General features: G+C 36.0%; 1 protein-coding gene across 1 annotated transcript; it reads right to left on the reverse strand.

Moving 5' to 3' along the window:
- Positions 1-5,726: 5,726 nt before the first annotated feature.
- LOC104228063 (uncharacterized) lies at positions 5,727-12,249 on the reverse strand. Its single transcript, XM_009780468.2, has 12 exons — positions 12,100-12,249; positions 11,929-11,994; positions 11,670-11,840; positions 11,029-11,094; positions 9,418-9,483; positions 8,822-8,938; positions 8,287-8,435; positions 8,041-8,131; positions 7,848-7,916; positions 7,285-7,376; positions 6,602-6,665; positions 5,727-5,952 (listed from the first exon to the last, which is right to left on the reverse strand). The coding sequence occupies exons 1-12, from the start codon at positions 12,172-12,174 to the stop codon at positions 5,848-5,850; spliced, it is 1,131 nt and encodes a 376-aa protein (XP_009778770.1). The 5' UTR covers positions 12,175-12,249; the 3' UTR covers positions 5,727-5,847.
- Positions 12,250-17,809: the final 5,560 nt, after the last annotated feature.

Raw genomic sequence — 17,809 nt, forward strand, 5'->3', positions numbered from 1 at the left:
ATGCGAAATTTGCGGTCGAAATATTTGACGGGTCCGGACATTTTGGGATGTGGCAAGGCGAGGTTCTAGATGTCCTTTTTCAACAAGGGCTAGATCTGGCCATTGAAGAAAAGAAACCAGATGTTATTGGAGAAGAAGATTGGAGAATTATCAACCGTGTTGCTTGCGGTACCATTCGATCCTACCTTGCTAGAGAGCAGAAATATCCATACACAAAGGAAACTTCTGCAAGTAAATTATGGAAAGCACTGGAGGATAAATTTTTGAAGAAAAACAGTCAAAATAAATTGTACATGAAGAAGAGACTGTTTCACTTCACCTATGTTCCTGGTACCACGATGAATGAACATATCACCAGTTTCAATAAGTTGGTTACAGATTTGCAAAATATGGATACAACTTATGATGATGGTGACTTGGCCTTAATGTTGTTGGCGTCACTTCCTGATGAGTACGAGCACCTTGAAACTACTCTACTCCATGGAAATGACGAAGTTTCTCTCAGAGAAGTTTGTTCGGCTTTGTACAGCTATGAACAAAGAAAGCGAGAAAAACAGAAGGGCGGAGAAGGAGAAGCACTATTTGTGAGGGGTCGTCCTCAAAATCAAACGAGGACAAAGAAGGGAAGATCCAAGTCAAGATCCAGACCCAGCAAAGATGAATGTGCCTTTTGTCGAGAAAAAGGGCACTGGAAGAAAGACTGTCCGAAGTTGAAGAATAAGGCCAAACATAACAATGGAAAGGCCATTATGGATTCAAATGTAGCTGATTGTGATGATTCAGACTTCTCATTAGTTACAACAGAGTCATCAACATCATCAGACATATGGTTGATGGACTCGGCTTGTAGCTATCATATGTGTCCCAACAGGGACTGGTTCATGGAATTTCAAGAAGGAGAATATGGAGTCATCCACACAGCGGATAACAGCCCTCTTACCTCATATGGCATTGGTTCAATACGATTAAGGAACCATGATGGAATGATCAGAACATTGATAGATGTTCGATATGTACCGGATTTGAAGAAGAATCTCATCTCTGTGGGAGCCCTAGAATCAAAAGGGTTCAAAATCATTGCAGAAAATGGAGTGATGAGAGTATGCTCCGGTGCACTAGTGGTAATGAAGGCTAATCGGAAGAATAATAATATGTACCGCTATCGTGGCAGTACAGTTATTGGGACAGCGACAGTAACATCCAGTGACGACAAAGAGGCAGAAGCAACCAAGCTATGGCACATGCGCTTGGGACATGCTGGAGGAAAATCCTTGAAAACTCTATCAGATCAAGGATTGTTAAAAGGAGTAAAGGCTTGCAACTTGGAGTTTTGTGAGCATTGTGTCAAAGGGAAACAGACAAGGGTTAAATTTGGTACAGCGATCCATAATACTAAAGGCATTTTGGATTATGTACACTCTGATGTTTGGGGTCCTTCCAAAACACCTTCATTGGGTGGGAAACACTATTTTGTAACCTTTGTTGATGATTTTTCTCGAAGAGTGTGGGTGTATACAATGAAAAACAAAGATGAAGTGCTGGGAATTTTTCTCAAATGGAAGACGATGGTGGAGAATCAAACAGGCAGGAGGATCAAGTGTATTCGCACAGACAATGGAGGTGAATACAAAAATGATCATTTCAATAAGGTCTGTGAAAATGATGGCATCGTCCGACACTTCACTGTTAGACATACACCACAACAGAATGGAGTGGCAGAACGTATGAACCGGACCTTGCTGGAGAAGGTACGGTGTATGTTGTCCAATGCTGGCTTGGGCAAAGAATTTTGGGCTGAGGCAATTACATATGCATGCCACCTCATTAATCGTCTACCATCTGCTGCTATTGATGGCAAAACACCATTTGAAAAATGGTACGGAAAACCTGCTGTAGATTATAACTCTTTGCACGTGTTTGGCTCAACTGCATATTATCATGTGACGGAGTCAAAATTGGATCCAAGGGCAAAGAAGACTATTTTTATGGGAATTACTTCTGGAGTCAAAGGATATCGCTTATGGTGTCCTATGACAAAGAAAGTAATATTCAGCAGAGATGTTACCTTTGATGAATTTGCTATGGTAAATAAGGTAACAGAAGATACCAAACAAAATGAAGGTGCTTCTAAGCAGGTGGAGTTTGAGGGAAAATTTATTTTTCCTACACAAGAAGCAGAGGAGGAAACAAATGAAGATTACCCTCTGGAAGGAGAGCCAGTAGAGGAGATTCCAACTCAGGAATCTCAACAACAACTTGAATCAATAGCAACCAGCAGGCCAAAAAGAACAATAACGAAACCTGTTCGTCTCATAGAGACGGTTGCTTGTGCAACCTCAATTGTAGCTGATGATGTTCCTACTACTTATAAAGACGCTGTTCAAAGTTCAGAAGAAGATAAGTGGAGGATTGCCATGAATGATGAGATACAGTCCCTTCATCAGAATCATACATGGAGATTGGCCAATCTCCCGAAGGGAAAGAAAGCAATTGGGTGCAAATGGGTATTTGCAAAGAAGGAAGGATTTCCTAACCAAGTAGATGTTCGCTACAAAGCAAGATTGGTGGCCAAAGGATATGCTCAAAAGGAGGGAATTGATTACAATGAAGTGTTTTCTCCAGTTGTAAAACATTCCTCCATTAGAATTATGTTGGCTTTGGTAGCACAATTGGATTTGGAACTAGTTCAGATGGATGTAAAAACTGCGTTTTTACATGGAAACTTGGAGGAGGAAATCTACATGACTCAGCCAGAAGGATTCAAAGTTGCTGGAAAAGAAAATATGGTGTGCAAACTTGAAAAATCGTTGTACGGATTGAAACAATCTTCTAGACAATGGTACAAGCGATTTGACGAGTTTATGTTGCGGCAAGGGTACAAGAGAAGCAAATACGATCATTGTGTGTATTTGCACAAGCTTAAAGATGGTTCCTTTGTATATCTTCTCCTATATGTTGATGATATGTTGATAGCTTCCAAGAATTCGGAAGAAATTGATAAGTTGAAGATTCAACTGAAGAAGGAGTTCGAGATGAAGGATTTGGGTGAGGCAAAGAAAATTCTTGGCATGGAGATAATTAGAGATAGACGTTCAAAGAAACTCTGTTTATCTCAAAAGGAATATTTGAAGAGAGTACTTCAACGTTTTGGCATAGATGACAAGACTAAGCCAGTTAGTACTCCACTTGCTTCCCATTTTAAGCTAAGTACTACTATGTCGCCAATGGATGAAGCTGAACGAGAGTATATGTCAAAGGTACCATACGCAAATGCTGTTGGTAGCTTGATGTATGCAATGGTTTGCACAAGGCCTGACATTTCACAAGCTGTTGGAGTTATTAGCAGATATATGCACAATCCAGGGAAGGAGCATTGGCAAGCTGTGAAGTGGATTCTACGGTATATTCATAATACTGTAGATGTCGGGTTAGTTTTTGAGCAGGAAGACAATCAGTTTGTAGTTGGATATTGTGACTCAGATTTTGCGGGTGATATGGACAAACGAAGATCAACTACTGGTTATGTGTTTACTTTTGCAAAGGCACCAGTTAGTTGGAAGTCTACTTTGCAGTCAACAATTGCTTTGTCTACAACAGAGGCAGAGTACATGGCTATTACAGATGCTGTGAAAGAGGCAATTTGGCTTCAAGGATTGCTAAAGGAGCTTGGTGTTGAACAAAAAGGTATCACAATTTTTTGTGATAGTCAAAGTGCTATTCAATTAGCGAAGAACCAAGTTTATCATGCAAGGACGAAGCACATTGATGTTCGGTATCATTTCGTACGAGAAATCATAGAAGAAGGTGGAGTCACGGTGAAGAAAATTCATACTACAGAGAATCCTGCTGATATGCTGACAAAGGTGGTGACTGCGGTCAAGTTTCAACATTGTTTGGATTTGATCAACATTGTTGAACACTGAAGATTGAAGATGAAGACACAACCAAAATTTGTTATTGAGAGAGAATTGAAAATGTGGAATTTTGCCAAGGTGGAGATTTGTTGAAGTTTGGCAAAATGCCAAAGTCCCACATTGGTTGGGAGTTAAGTTTGGGGGGATTTTTCCCCTATAAAAGAAGGCCTAATGTTTAGGATTGAAACACACCTCTCATTTGCCTTCTCATCTGTTTAAGGCATTTGTATCTTCTCTCTTTAGTATTATTTCACTTGTATTTTTGGAGTGGAATAAAATATTGGTTGTGTCCGAGGAGTAGGCAAAATTAGCCGAACCTCGTAAATTCTGGTGTTCCCTTTATTATTGCTTTATTGTCTTATTTATTATTTGGTGGCTGTCATAATTTTTGGTATAGTAGTTGTGACTTATTCACACTCTATACATTTGGCTTCCGCAACAAGCATTCTAGTAGCCGGCCTGAAGTTCAGCTCTAGAGTTGAAGTTTTTGTTTTGTAACTGGCGAACTTCAGCTCTAAAGCTGAAGTTTTTGTTTTTGTAACTGGCGAACTTCAGCTCTAGAGCTGAAGTTTTTGTTTTGTAACTCGTGAACTTCAGCTCTAGAGCTGAAGTTTTTGTTTGTAACTGGTGAAATTTTTAAAACCCTTGAGTATGTACTGCTACACTCTCTACATCTACAGTGACGATAAGGAGCAGAAGAAAAATCCCTACTGTTTTCAATCTTGTTCGTTTATATTCTACAGAAGAGGTGCAGCAACCTCAATTGTCTGTTGACCTAATTAAAATGATGGAACAAAGGTTATCATCAATTGAGAACAGAAATGCTCATGTTTAGCGTTCAGGGATTTGGAGAGACAAACAATGAAAATATTGTTTGTCTTCTTTCAGCCGCTAGATCCTTTTGATAGATCAACGTAAGCAAATTAAAGTAGTATATTTATTCAGATGTTTTGCTTTTATCATTCTTTGTTTCCTACAACACTAGTGTCCTAGCTATGAGGGGAAAAAAGAAGAATAAGAAAAAAAAAAAAAGCAGACGTTTCATTATTACATCAATGTTAAGTTCCGGAGATTACTGGGAAAAAGATGATGAGAAAGGGAGCTGAAGTTGTTTAAAAAGTGGGTACAAGTTAAAACTTTAAAAAAAAAAATAGGTATAGGTTAAATGGGGGCGACAACAATTTTTACGAAAATAAGTTGCAATCCCGCCGATTTGATAACACTCTCGTAACATTTGAATGCTAATGCTTTTGATGAGTCGTGGAAACAACTATTTGCCATTTGGTGATAGATATTCTAGTACAGAATCTGGGAAACTTCCAATTTCTTTCCTAGGCTAGTACGAGGAAAACACCAAGATCGTGCCAGCACACCAAATCATTTCAAGGATATGACTACAAACATATTTGTGTTTATTGCCTATGATTTAATTACGTTTCACATTACTGGAAAAACTCCATCATTATTGTCAATTCATTTTTTGTCATCCTATATCTTTTTGGCTAACTGGAAGTTGTGAAAGTAACTCTTCAAACTTTCGCACTAGAGGAGAAGATCTTAGCTATTTTGTTACCAGAGACAGCAAGATATTAATTAGTCACAGAAACGAAAGGAGAACCTTACAAATAGTTGCAGGGTTTCTGAAGATATGTAATAAGCACCATTCTAATTTTAAAGTACTTTTTTTTTTTTTACTATAGAAGAAAAACATACAACAAAACTAAATTACCTTTCTCCACACCCCCCCCCCCCCGCGGAAAACCCCTTTCTGCTAACCTCATTCACCTCAAAATAGTGCAAGTGCCCCAAAAATAAAAGAAAAGAACGGTATTTCATGCACAATGCTACAAATGTTTAAACAATGCATTTTCAAACAAGGTAGTACAAGGAAGAGAAGCTACAATGAATTATATTATTCTGCTGACAAGTGCAATCACTTGATGCTTGCTCGAGGAATTGAAGACGTGCATGGTCCAGCAGATGTCATGAATGGGATTCCTTTGAATGTGGCAATTCCTTTATCATCAGTGAAAAGGTTCTGCAGTACATGATTCTCACATGAGAAACATCTAAATGGATAAGGAGACAACCATAAGATGGATGTGATATTTTTATCATTATAAGTTTCCTTTCCATGTTTTATACAACACATCATTTCCAAACAGGTTGAGGTCGGCTATATGAATTTATGAAAATTTACCTATATTACATAGTTTAAAAGTTAATGCAACCCTAATTTTACAGCTTCTGAATTCTAAACAACTGAAAACTCAAAAAGGGACCCTATCTTTCTCGAGCTAAACAATTAACTTAGAAGAATGCCCCCGTCTCTCTAGTAAATTAATCAGTCTCATTCTAATAACCATGGTAAGCTACATCATGAGGTTTTTCACAAGCCATGAGTTTCATTATATATTTGGAGAGTCAATCAGCCTTGATAATATATGAATAGGTTTTCTATTTGTACTTTGGCCCAAAAGACTGAAGCCTCTAATGAAATTGAAAAAGCCAGTTGAGAATGAGATCTCAATCATGAAGAGCAGTCAGTTACCAATGGATTCTAGCCTTCTACTAGCAGTAGTTGCCAACTAAGATAATATGACAGATAGAGCTCTGAATGCAGTAAGCTTACTCGTCCACCAAACACGACAAGATTTAGATATGCAGAAAAAATCAAAGATACATACCACGGCAATTTTATCAAATTGTTTCTTTTTGGGGTTCAGAACATCTTCTGGTTTCCCATCATGCCTAGATAGACAAATGCAGACATTAATAAACCATAACAGAGTCTGAGTCTTACGTTAAAAATACATGGTACCAAAAAGAACAAAAGTCATAATGTCATATCCAGCCTAATGGCACAACTTAAAGAAAACAGAGGAAACAGATGCTCTTTAGGGCAGCCATAAACCATAATTACTGTCAAAATGGGGGAGAAAAAGAACATAACCAGAAAAAGAGAACAATGGTCTTGAGGTCACTCGATCTGAAGGACTGACAACTGACTAGTATCTAAGGGCACTGGAATTTCAAATGTACTTTTTTTTTTTTTTTTAAAATCACCTTAGTTGAAAGACCTTGCTTGCTATAATTATCTGATTCTTAAGTTGGTAAATATAGTAGTTCCGAAAATCTTGGGCCATGAACAGAAAGCGGAAATGTAGAAGGTTAATGGCAGAAAGGTAGAGTCCAAGAACAAAAAGGGACATGGGGCAGATATTTTGTGAAGAAAGATTTTATTTATGAAGGAAATCTTTTATCAATACATTCCACATAATATATATCACGTCGGCGCCATATATCAAGCCCAGAGAATGTGGACCTTGAAATTTATGCAATACCAACAGATTTAGCTACAAAAACATACCCAGAAAATAAGATGCATTCCCCAACTTTGGCACCTTCTGGTGCTATCAAAGGCTCCACCACAGTATGATCTTCATTAGAAGCACATAATACCTATAAAAATAATTAGGAAAAAAGAGTTACTATCAGTAAAGGAATGAGAGATAGTACTGCAAACAGAGAGAAGACTACAAACAGATTGACTTGAGCTGGACAACTCTACACATTCATCTAACCCATCTTTCTTCAGATCAGAGATAATACCTAAATATTCCTATGCACAAACTACATTTGTCTGGATTTCATACTGCTTTAGCGGATATGTTCTAACTACATTAAGAACACTAGATATTCGAATAATGAGAAAGTACCATAGTGACCTAGAGTTCTAAACAGACACTTTGAAGTCAACACAAGCAGATAGCAAATGAATAGTTAAATTACCATTATATTAGGAAGAGGAGGCAGAATATTCAATATAATGCAAAAATTAACTAGCTAACGCTAATTTACACCAAATTAGACTCCCATGCTACTGGAAAATATAATGTGAAATTAAGCATAGCTTAGATGGGAATATAATACCATTCCCTCTGATGCTACATCCCTTAGTTTCGATGGTTTCATGTTTGTCACGAGTACCACAAGGCGATTCTGCAGGGACAACAACCAACATAAAATAATTAGAAGAAATAAAAGCTCCCAAAGAATGCAGCAATACCAATTCAAAGAAGCCAGAAATATAGCATATACTAATGCTTAATGACAGAGAGCATACAGTCAACTGCTCCGGACTGCAAAACTTTGCCAGGCCGCTAACCACTTGACGACATTTTGCTTCTCCAACATCTATCTCCTCAACCAGTAAGCTATACACAGGGATAATGCAGGAAAAGGTTGTAAAAAAAATTAGATAACATATAAAGTTGCTAAGGCATGGTATCACCAGAACTTGAAAAGGACAAAAGGAATGGATAAGTATCGAGAAATAGACTACAAATAAAAAGAATGAAAAATACAATACCTATCAGCTGATGGATGTTTCCATGCTTTTTTAATGTGGCCAATCTGTAATTTGAGCAGACTAACACTGATATCTTTATCTTTCTCATCTACCTTTTCAGGCAACTTCTTCTTTTCAACAGAAGTTTGATTATCTGCAGCAGCTTTCTTCTTCAGATATTTAAAGGGGTAAGTGTTAGAAACAGTTTAAAATTTGGGATATTTCACAGAAACTAAAAGCTGATAGCATCAAGAACGTGCCCTTATTGCAAACAAGTCATACCAGAGTACCTAGGACTAGAACAAAGACACTAATCATAAGTAATGACAATATTTTCTTCTTTTTTTATTGAGGAATGGTAAGTGTAGTAATGACAATATTTTCTATTACCATCACTAATTGAAAAGGCAAAATTTTCTGCCACTTGCAACAAACGGCCAAGAGAACCAGAAACAAAGTTAAATAACAAAAAAGTTTTAACTGTACGAGGAACAGACCCAAGAACTTTATCAGCAAATAAAAACAACTGAAGGCCAATGTGTTACAAGTAACATACTGCACCACGACTGTTCTTTGTTTTTGAGTCTGCATCTGAGCTACTAGCCCTTTTGGTCTCTGACTCAGTTTTTTTTATATTTGACTCCACTTCCACCTTCTTCACACTTTTTGATGCCTGAATCAATGTCAGGAAAAAAAGATATTAAAAATAGCCCATTCTTGGACTTTGTTGGGCCTAAAAACTAATCGATGCAAGGAATGATTCAAATCAAGATAGTATAGTAATTCAAAAGCATTACTGAGAATAGAGTGTTTTAATAAAAGCATTCCACAGAAGTAGCCAAGAGCAATGCAACTTAATGCTGTTAATTTGTAAACATTCCATAAAATATGCATTAAACGAATTGCCACAAGTAAAGAAATGAATTATCACATATTTCTGTTTCCGCTTTTATTTCAGTAATGAAGAAAACCATTTATATTGTTCCATTAACGAATACTGCAGTAGATTGGATGTCACTGCGCCTGTTCTGGTCACTGGAAATGTAGCAATGCATGGAAAATGGAGTTCAAACAAGTCATAGAGCTTATCAATTATGCTCTCAAGATAGTTCTTCAGAAAGTCTAGCTCAATTCAGTAAAAGCATTACTCACAGGTGGCTCAAATTGGACCTTCTCCAGCAAAATAGTTTGGAATTTATCTCCGACATCACCTTTAATCTGCACAAAAATAGATGTATTTAATAGAATGTGTGCTGACTTCTTGCTCAATATAAATCCAGGAGCAATCAAACTACTTTACATTATCCACCCATAACATATAAAAATTCAATTATTAAAAGTAGTGGTTTACTGTTTAAACACTGGCTAATATTTTGCAAGGCCGAGCATCATAGAATGGATTAGACTTGAAATAAGAAATGATTTTTTCCAGTACTCATAAAAATCCCAAGATGGAGAAATAGAAAGAACTAGAGAGTGAAAACAGGACCAGGAGCCCAGCTGCGCCTACGAGAGCTTGGTTAGTTTTTAAAAACAAAAAAATATTCTCCCGGACTCACCCCGAAAGCCTTTCATTAACTCAACTACTTAGTTCTTTCATTAACTCAACTTCTTAGGCCCTCATTCACTCAATTTAAACATACCATGAAGAACAAACTTAAATGATCCAATTTCAATTTTATGGTATGGTTAGTAGACCAGCTTCATGTCCTGCACACAGGTTTTGCTCCAAAATATTATCACAATATATCGAGGGTGAAGTTGTCCTTTTTTTAAGAATGTGAAAATTTCCAGAAAATGAAAAATTTGTCCATTTCCTTAGTTAATGGATAGTGCAGGGAATTTTCCTCTTTGCAATATTCTAGGTTTACTAATTGGTTGTTTTGTTCTCAGAAATTAAGAAAGCTGGAGTGGAAAGGCAAATCTTTTCTCTGCCTGTTTTTGTTCAATTCGAACAAGGGAAGAAAGCCAGTTTTCCTTTTTGTTCAACAGAGAAAAACCAAACTAGGAGCTATATACAGAAGTGAAATGGTTAAAAAAGCTAATTACTTTTACACCCAGCTCTATTCTTTATTTGAATGTCATGAGTAGTATATTCGGACTAGGATCCATATCCCCGAATCTAAGAATTTACATCTCGAATGATCCAATCTCTAGATCCGCACCCGTGTCCGAGCAACTTAGATGGTGACATACCTGAACAGTATACAGGACTAACTTTTCAATTTGGAAACACAAAACTACATAGTAGCCCCACATTTTTTTTCACTCAAATTAATCAAAAAATATATTCGACTACAACGCTAAACAAGTGTACCAAATCTCACAGCTAACTTTTGTTTCATTCTGTAATCATCTATAAGTCTTTTCAGTTTTCCTTGTCAAAATAGTAACAACAACCAAATAAGGAAAATCATAACAGCACCAATTTGCTTTTTCGGTTTTTCCCTTGTAACAATTAATCTTCTCTCTCTATTACTCAATCCTCAAGACAAAGAAAGTCACAGCCAGAACTAAACCAGCTTTTACAATCTGATCATAAAATGACTGACATACTCATGCCCAATTAGTAGAAAGATTCCATCCTAAGTAGAGCAACCTGTGGACATCACCAAACTCAACACATCATGACATCAAGGCCATCGCGTAAGCCTTTCCTTTTGACATTCGATATACTGTAGGATGAAGATCTCAATTTCTATGTACTACCACTCCATTATCATCTAATCTCAGTTTAAAGATAGATATAAAATTGCAGCATACCTGGATATAGTCCATCCATCTAAGCAAGTGCGGCAATTTGTTTCTATCAGAGTTTGAAAGACTGATCTGATGGCAGTAGAATAATGATAGCATGTTAGAACGAAAGAGTGAGCTAAAGAAGTTTGCATTCAAAACTATATCATATTTCAATTAAGGAACTGTGGAAGGCACCGATTAAAAACCACTTACACTACAGTATAAGAAAGAATAAGAATCGCCTAAATGACCAATAAAAGCTTTAATATTTATGCCTAACATGACAATGCAATATGGAAATAAAGATCATGTTTACATAGAACGTAACTCTTCAAGGTGTGTCAGGTATGATCGAAAATGTCCATTTCCAACAAAAGAAGGACACAGTTTCTGACAATTGTAGGAAGAATCAGTTTCCATTACATATAACTCTTATTCAAGATTACTACTTGTTTCTTTATCAAAAAAATAAGTACTTGTTGCTATCAACATTTATAAATTGTTGTCGGCGTTAATACTCCAAAATAACACCAAATCACTATTCGAATTCCATATACTACACTTTATACAATTATCTATTTTTATACCTAGCCAAATATGATCCAAGAAAATGATTTCCTACTATAAATATTCCAATGCACCAAAAAAGAGAAGGAGATACATACCACGGATGCATGCACGGATGCAAAGACAATGATATCAGCTGCTGAAATCTTGAGGCCATTGCCCAAAATAACAGACTTTTTACTCAAATCCTCATTCAACTCACCTAGAGCTTTAAAGCTTGCCCCAGAATCAACAGGGAAGTTATTGGCAAACTCCACCCATTTCACTAACTGAAATGAAAATTTCATCTCAACGGCAAATTGAAACTAAATAAATCCAAAACTCAGTACAAAAAGCTAGCAAATGTTGAAATATTACCTCATTATCTTTTTGGGAAGAATTTAAAATTTCTGTACACAAGCTTTTAATGTCCTTATCCGAATTCTGCATAATTTAGCACCAAAATAAATCCATCAATTTGTATTTGTTACATGCACTCAACTTAATTCATGCATACTGCAAAAAATGTGAGGGCTGTAAAAAACTTACTGGGTCTAATGACAGGGTTGAGAGGTGCTTGCTTAGAGCTGAAACAATGTTTTGCTTGTGATCTGCAGATGCCATGGTTCGATGATTCTTTGGTGTTTTTACTTCAAGAATGGAAATTCACTTCAACTGTTCAAATCCAACAAAAATAGGATTTTGTAGGGTTTTATAATCTCACTCGTGGGCTGGAGCATAATTGGGAATTTGGAATGCTCCGTCCATGTTGAAAATGGGCCATATTTGTTTTGGGTGGCGGAGTAAAAATCGCGTGGCAGGCACTTTAAATAATATTTACTTTTTATCCAGTATTTTTAATGCTTAACAATAATAGCCACTAATCTATTAAAATTAATATGCAAAAGGCTGTGTTACCCTTTTTTCTATCTCTTTCAACTCGTTGGGTAATAAACTAGATCAGTTCATGATTCTCACGTAATGAACTTAACAAAAGCAACAAATGATCTAATATGAAAAAATCATGAACATCAAATATACATATGTTGAATTGAATGATTTTCTTTCCTTTTGGCCGCGTCAGTCGTTTCGTTGGATGTTATTCTACTTATTCTGGAGGATGTGATGGTCTTCACATAAATCCCAATACTGTCAATGCCTTGATCAGTTGCAATGCCGTAAAATCCACCAAAAGAACGATCATCTCCTAATTGAAAATTGAACTCTGCATAAAGGTGTGATGGATTGGACACAGTGTTTCGGTTTGTGATTTCTGTGATGTATTTTTGGTTTTCTGCTACGTTATGAATTCTGAACTTCGAGTTACAAGTTCAAAAGTTAAGGACATTTGGTCCTGAATTTCGAGTTCCAAGTTCAAAAGTTAAGGACACTTGGTCCTGAACTTGGAGTTACAAATTCAAAAGTTAAGGACACTTGGTCCTGAACTTACAATTACAAGTTCAAAAGTTAAGGACAATAGGTCATGAAGTCCTGAACTTAGACTAACAAACTCAAAAGTTAAGGACAATAGGTCCTGAACTTACAGTTACAGTTACAAGTTCAAAAGTTAAGGACAATAGGTCTTGAAGTCCTGAACTTAGACTAACAAGCTCAAAAGTTAAGGACAATAGGTCCTGAACTTAGGCTAAGAAGCCCAAAAGTTAAGGACAATAGGTCCTGAACTTAGAATAACAAGCTCAAAAGTTAAGGACACTTGGTTCTGAACTTACAGTTACAAGTTCAAAAATTAAGGACATGTAGTCCTGAAGTTAAGTTCAAAAGTTATGGACATGTAGTCCAGAAGTCCTGAACTTAGAGCTCCATGTTCAAAAGTTAAGGACATGTAGTCCTGAAGTCCTGAAGTTAAGTTCAAAAGTTAAGGACATGAGCAGAAGGGTATTTTCATCCGAGCAGTTAAAGTTTATTAAAGCAATGACTAAAGACTAAAGACATTTTAAATAGTGACTTAAAAGTAAATACATGTGTTATTAGTGGCTAATCGCGCACTTCCCCCGGTGGCGGAATATCTTAAGCCCAAAGTTAAAATGATATTTCTAGATGGATATTTTCAGTTAAAATAGCACGGTCTAGCCAGTTTTTGGACTGGTCATTCAAAAATAGTCAGCATTTGCCAAGTCAATAAAAAATAGCCACTATTTTGCTGCAACAGAGATCAGTCCAGCATAATATATTGGAGTTTGGTGCACCTGTGTATGAACTTCCAGCATATTATGCTGGACCGGTATACCTTGCTAGCTCCAGCATAATATATTGGAGAATGGAGCACCGGTGCTCCAAACTCTAGTATATTATGCTGGACCGGTATAGTATACTAGAACTCCAGTATAATATACTGGAGTTCCAGTATAATAATTCCAGTATATTATGCTGGAATATTTTTTCGGATTTTGAACAGTGTTTTCATTCAGATTTATCTTTACATGAAAAGTGGCTAAATTTCGATTACTTTTGAAATTGTGACTATTTCTTAATGACCACTTGTAAATCTGGCTATTTTTGAATTTCTCCCGTATTTTCATAATTACTTATGAATTTATAAAATATTTCATAATCTACTAGTATTAGAATAACAAATTCTACAATAATAAATCTATAAAAGATATAGTCTATAATATGGTAGATTCCCTATTAAAGGAGAATGTCATTCTATAACATATCAATAATTAGTCCCTAAAAATTCTCCAATTTATTAGTTCATGATTACCACTACAAACACATTAGGTTATTACTATAACACTATCTCATAATCAATGTTGCATCCTCCATAAAAATAGGTATGTGCTCCATCTTGGGAACTTTCATTGTTTCAATTCCATTCTCTATATATTTACAGTAGGAATATTTTGCATTTATTTTCTTATGAAGAAGATTTTTCGGAAAATAATATTCCGACAAAGGCTAGGCCTTGTCATATGAATTCTGAATAATTCTATTAAACTATCATTAGTGAGGACATTAACTTCAAAGTCCTTAAACTGAGTGTAAATATTATTAAACTCATCATTATTGTTAATATTACACACTGAGTTTGTTTGCAGGGTTCACATTCATCATTTGAGGATATATAATTTTTCTCATGTAAAACCCTTAGATCTTCATCAGTTGAAGAGTCTTTCTATCACTATTTTCTGGGCTGGAATTTTCAGGAGAAGAATTCAAAAGAATCATATATAAAGAATCTTTAACCTTATCATCAATGTCAAGGTTGTTAAACTTATCCTTGACTCTGCAGTCTTTAGCGTAATGTCTTATTCTACCACATTTGTAGCAAGCTTCAGGCCTAGTAGATTTAATGAAATATTTTCTAGCTTTATAAGCACCCTTTCTCTTTTCCTTTTTTCTCTTCTTTTTTCAGAGAATTCTTTCTGTTTTTATGCCTATGAGACTCTTTTGTCTTCTTAGGGAGATCTATAGCAAATTGCTCACAGAATTCTCCCAATTGGTGTCTCTCGTTAAGACGATGCCTTTTGATCTGTTGATTCAACTTGATCTCATTACATAAGACTAAACCTTCTTGTGTACAAGCACTAAGAAGTTTCGATGACCCTGTTTATTTTAATGCTTAAACTAACTTGCAGATATTTTTGAGTGATGAGAACTCTTTAAATGATTTAATATTAAGTATTAAACCGCATTGTTATGATTATATTACAGGTACAGAAGTTATATGTATTTGTTATAGGATTTATTATAAACCTTTATATACTTTAAATCCTATGTGCAAAATTATGGATTTTAAAAATGAAACTATTTTAATATAAACTAATTTTGGTAAATCTAAGATTACTACCAGAAAACCTATTCAATGGGATGAAATAGATTTTCCCAGAGAATGGATCATTGAGGAAGCAATAGCTCCACAAAATAATGGAAACATTGAGGTCATTGAAATTGAGTAGACCTCTTATGGAACTGTTTTTTGGTTTTGTTGTTTGAGTGAAAAACCATAAGATAGCACTTGAAAGAACATGGGACATGATTATCTTTTTGGTTGGACTATTTTTTGGACATATATATGGTTTGTGGTGGCTGGAAATTATGAGAAATAATTTAATAATGTTGTGGATGTTGTTGTTAAGATTTTCTAGGTGTTAACTAAGCTTATTGAAGAAGAAAATATGAAACACAAATGATTGACAATAAATGTTAGGGTGTTAGGCGTATGGGGTTGTTTTGGAGGTCGTTTTGTGGATGTTTTAAACTAGGAATTATATAGTACATATAAGTATGATGTTCCAATTTCTGGAATAAGTACAAATGAGTTTGTCGCTCAATATGACTGTTAAGATAATCGGAGAAGCTCATATTGGATTATATTGTTGGTTAATGTTGTTGTTGTTGGGTCGTTGATGACCCTTAGTGGTCTTTGGGATGTAGAAGAAACATTGGAGTTGTTGCCAAATTTTCCATAAGCTATGCGACTAGCCAAATACGATGGTATGACATTATATGGTGACGACAATATCATTTCACTTATTATAGATGCAAGAAATTGTGTTGAGCTTGGTTGAGGAATAAGGAAGAGATCATACAGGTATTTTAAGGCACATCCTTCTTTCTTTTGGCATGATATACATAGAAATGAGCGTAAATGATACACTATTTCATAACGGATTTATCCCTAGCAACTCAGGTTGTCCATATTGTTCTTTCCTTATAAAATTTTCCTAGGCATGTATGTATGATCCTTGAATTCTATTAAGATACATATAGATGGTATGGATGTCCATAACGTTAATCGAAAGCAACGACCCTACGTCACTGCGAAAGGTTTAGAACATGATTCCATAAGTCTATCATGCATTATATATATGTATCTATTTTACTCTACCGAGATGTGCTATAGTCAGCTGGGTACGGTATCTATTGTGCAACCACTGGTCAATTGGGTTTTACCGAGCTCCATGTATTCGGGTACGATTCTACTGAGCCTGATAATGGCCGGGTATGTTTTTACCGAGCCTATTATAGCCGGGTACGATATGATGATGATGATGATGCACACAGAGGCGAATGTTTTTAAAAGCTTATGTATATATATATGTATCATACATTTCATGTTAGTAGCTCCCAGAGCTACTAAGATGTTACAGAATGTATCTTCTCTACCTCTCTTTACATTACTTTTCTTATTTTTGCTTTCCAGCCTTACATACTCAGTGCTTTATTCGTACTGAGCATGTCAAGCATTAGTTAGCTGCTTGTGATTCGCTACAGAGACTTCAAGGTATACCTGCCATTGCGTTCGCAGCCTCGGAGTCACCTTCTGTCATCTTCATTACTAGTGGCTTTCATTCCAGAATAGTATTGTATTTAGAGATTTCTAGTATACTCGGTTGAGCTTATGACTATGTACTACCGGTTTTAGGGTTGTGTGTAATGACCCGACTAGTTATTTTAAGTAGCTTTATATGATGTATTATGACTTGTGTGTAACGTCAGTTTTATTTTTCGGGTGATTTGTAATGGATTTGGAAGAATGATTCTCATTTTAGAAGATTTACATTGGAAGAGTTGACCAAGTTTGACCTTTGTGCATTTGACCTCGGATCGAAGTTTGCATGGTTCTGTTAGGTCCGAATAGTGATTTTGGACTTGGGCGTATGTCAGATTTGCATTTGGAGGCTTCTAGAATATTTTGGCCATAATTTGCGAAAGTTGGCAATTCAAAAATTTGGAAAGTTCATAAGTTTGATCGGGAGTTGACTTTGATGATATCGGGTTCGGATTATTATTCCAGGAGTTGAAATAGGTTGGATATATCATTTGGATCTTGTGTGCAAAATTTGAGGTCATTTCGAGTTGATTTGATATGGTTCGACACGATTTTTTGGAAGTTGAAAGTTCAAAAGTTTGTTAAGTTTGATTTGAGGTGCAATTCGTGGTTTTGATGTTGTTATATGTGATTTGAGACCTCAAGCAGGTTCGTGTTGTATTTGGGACTTGTTGATATGTTAGGACAGGGTCCCGAGGGGCTCGGGTGAGTTTCAGGGTGGTTTCGAAATATTTTGGAGGATGATTTCGTTTCTAGTTTCTGATGCCTCAATTTCTCTTCGCAATGGTGAAGATTAAGCCGCGAGCATGTACGTTAAGTCTGGAGCTGGGTATTTTCTCCATCACGCAAGTGGAATTTACGAGTGCAAAACACGACACAAAATTGATGCTCGGTAGCCAAAGATAGTATAGTTAAGTTATCGTCTCCACAGAGATTGGACTTAAATAATGCTCTAGTAATTTT

This window comes from Nicotiana sylvestris, chromosome 5 (genome assembly GCF_000393655.2).
Source record: "Nicotiana sylvestris chromosome 5, ASM39365v2, whole genome shotgun sequence".
In the NCBI taxonomy this organism is placed as follows: Eukaryota; Viridiplantae; Streptophyta; class Magnoliopsida; order Solanales; family Solanaceae; genus Nicotiana; species Nicotiana sylvestris.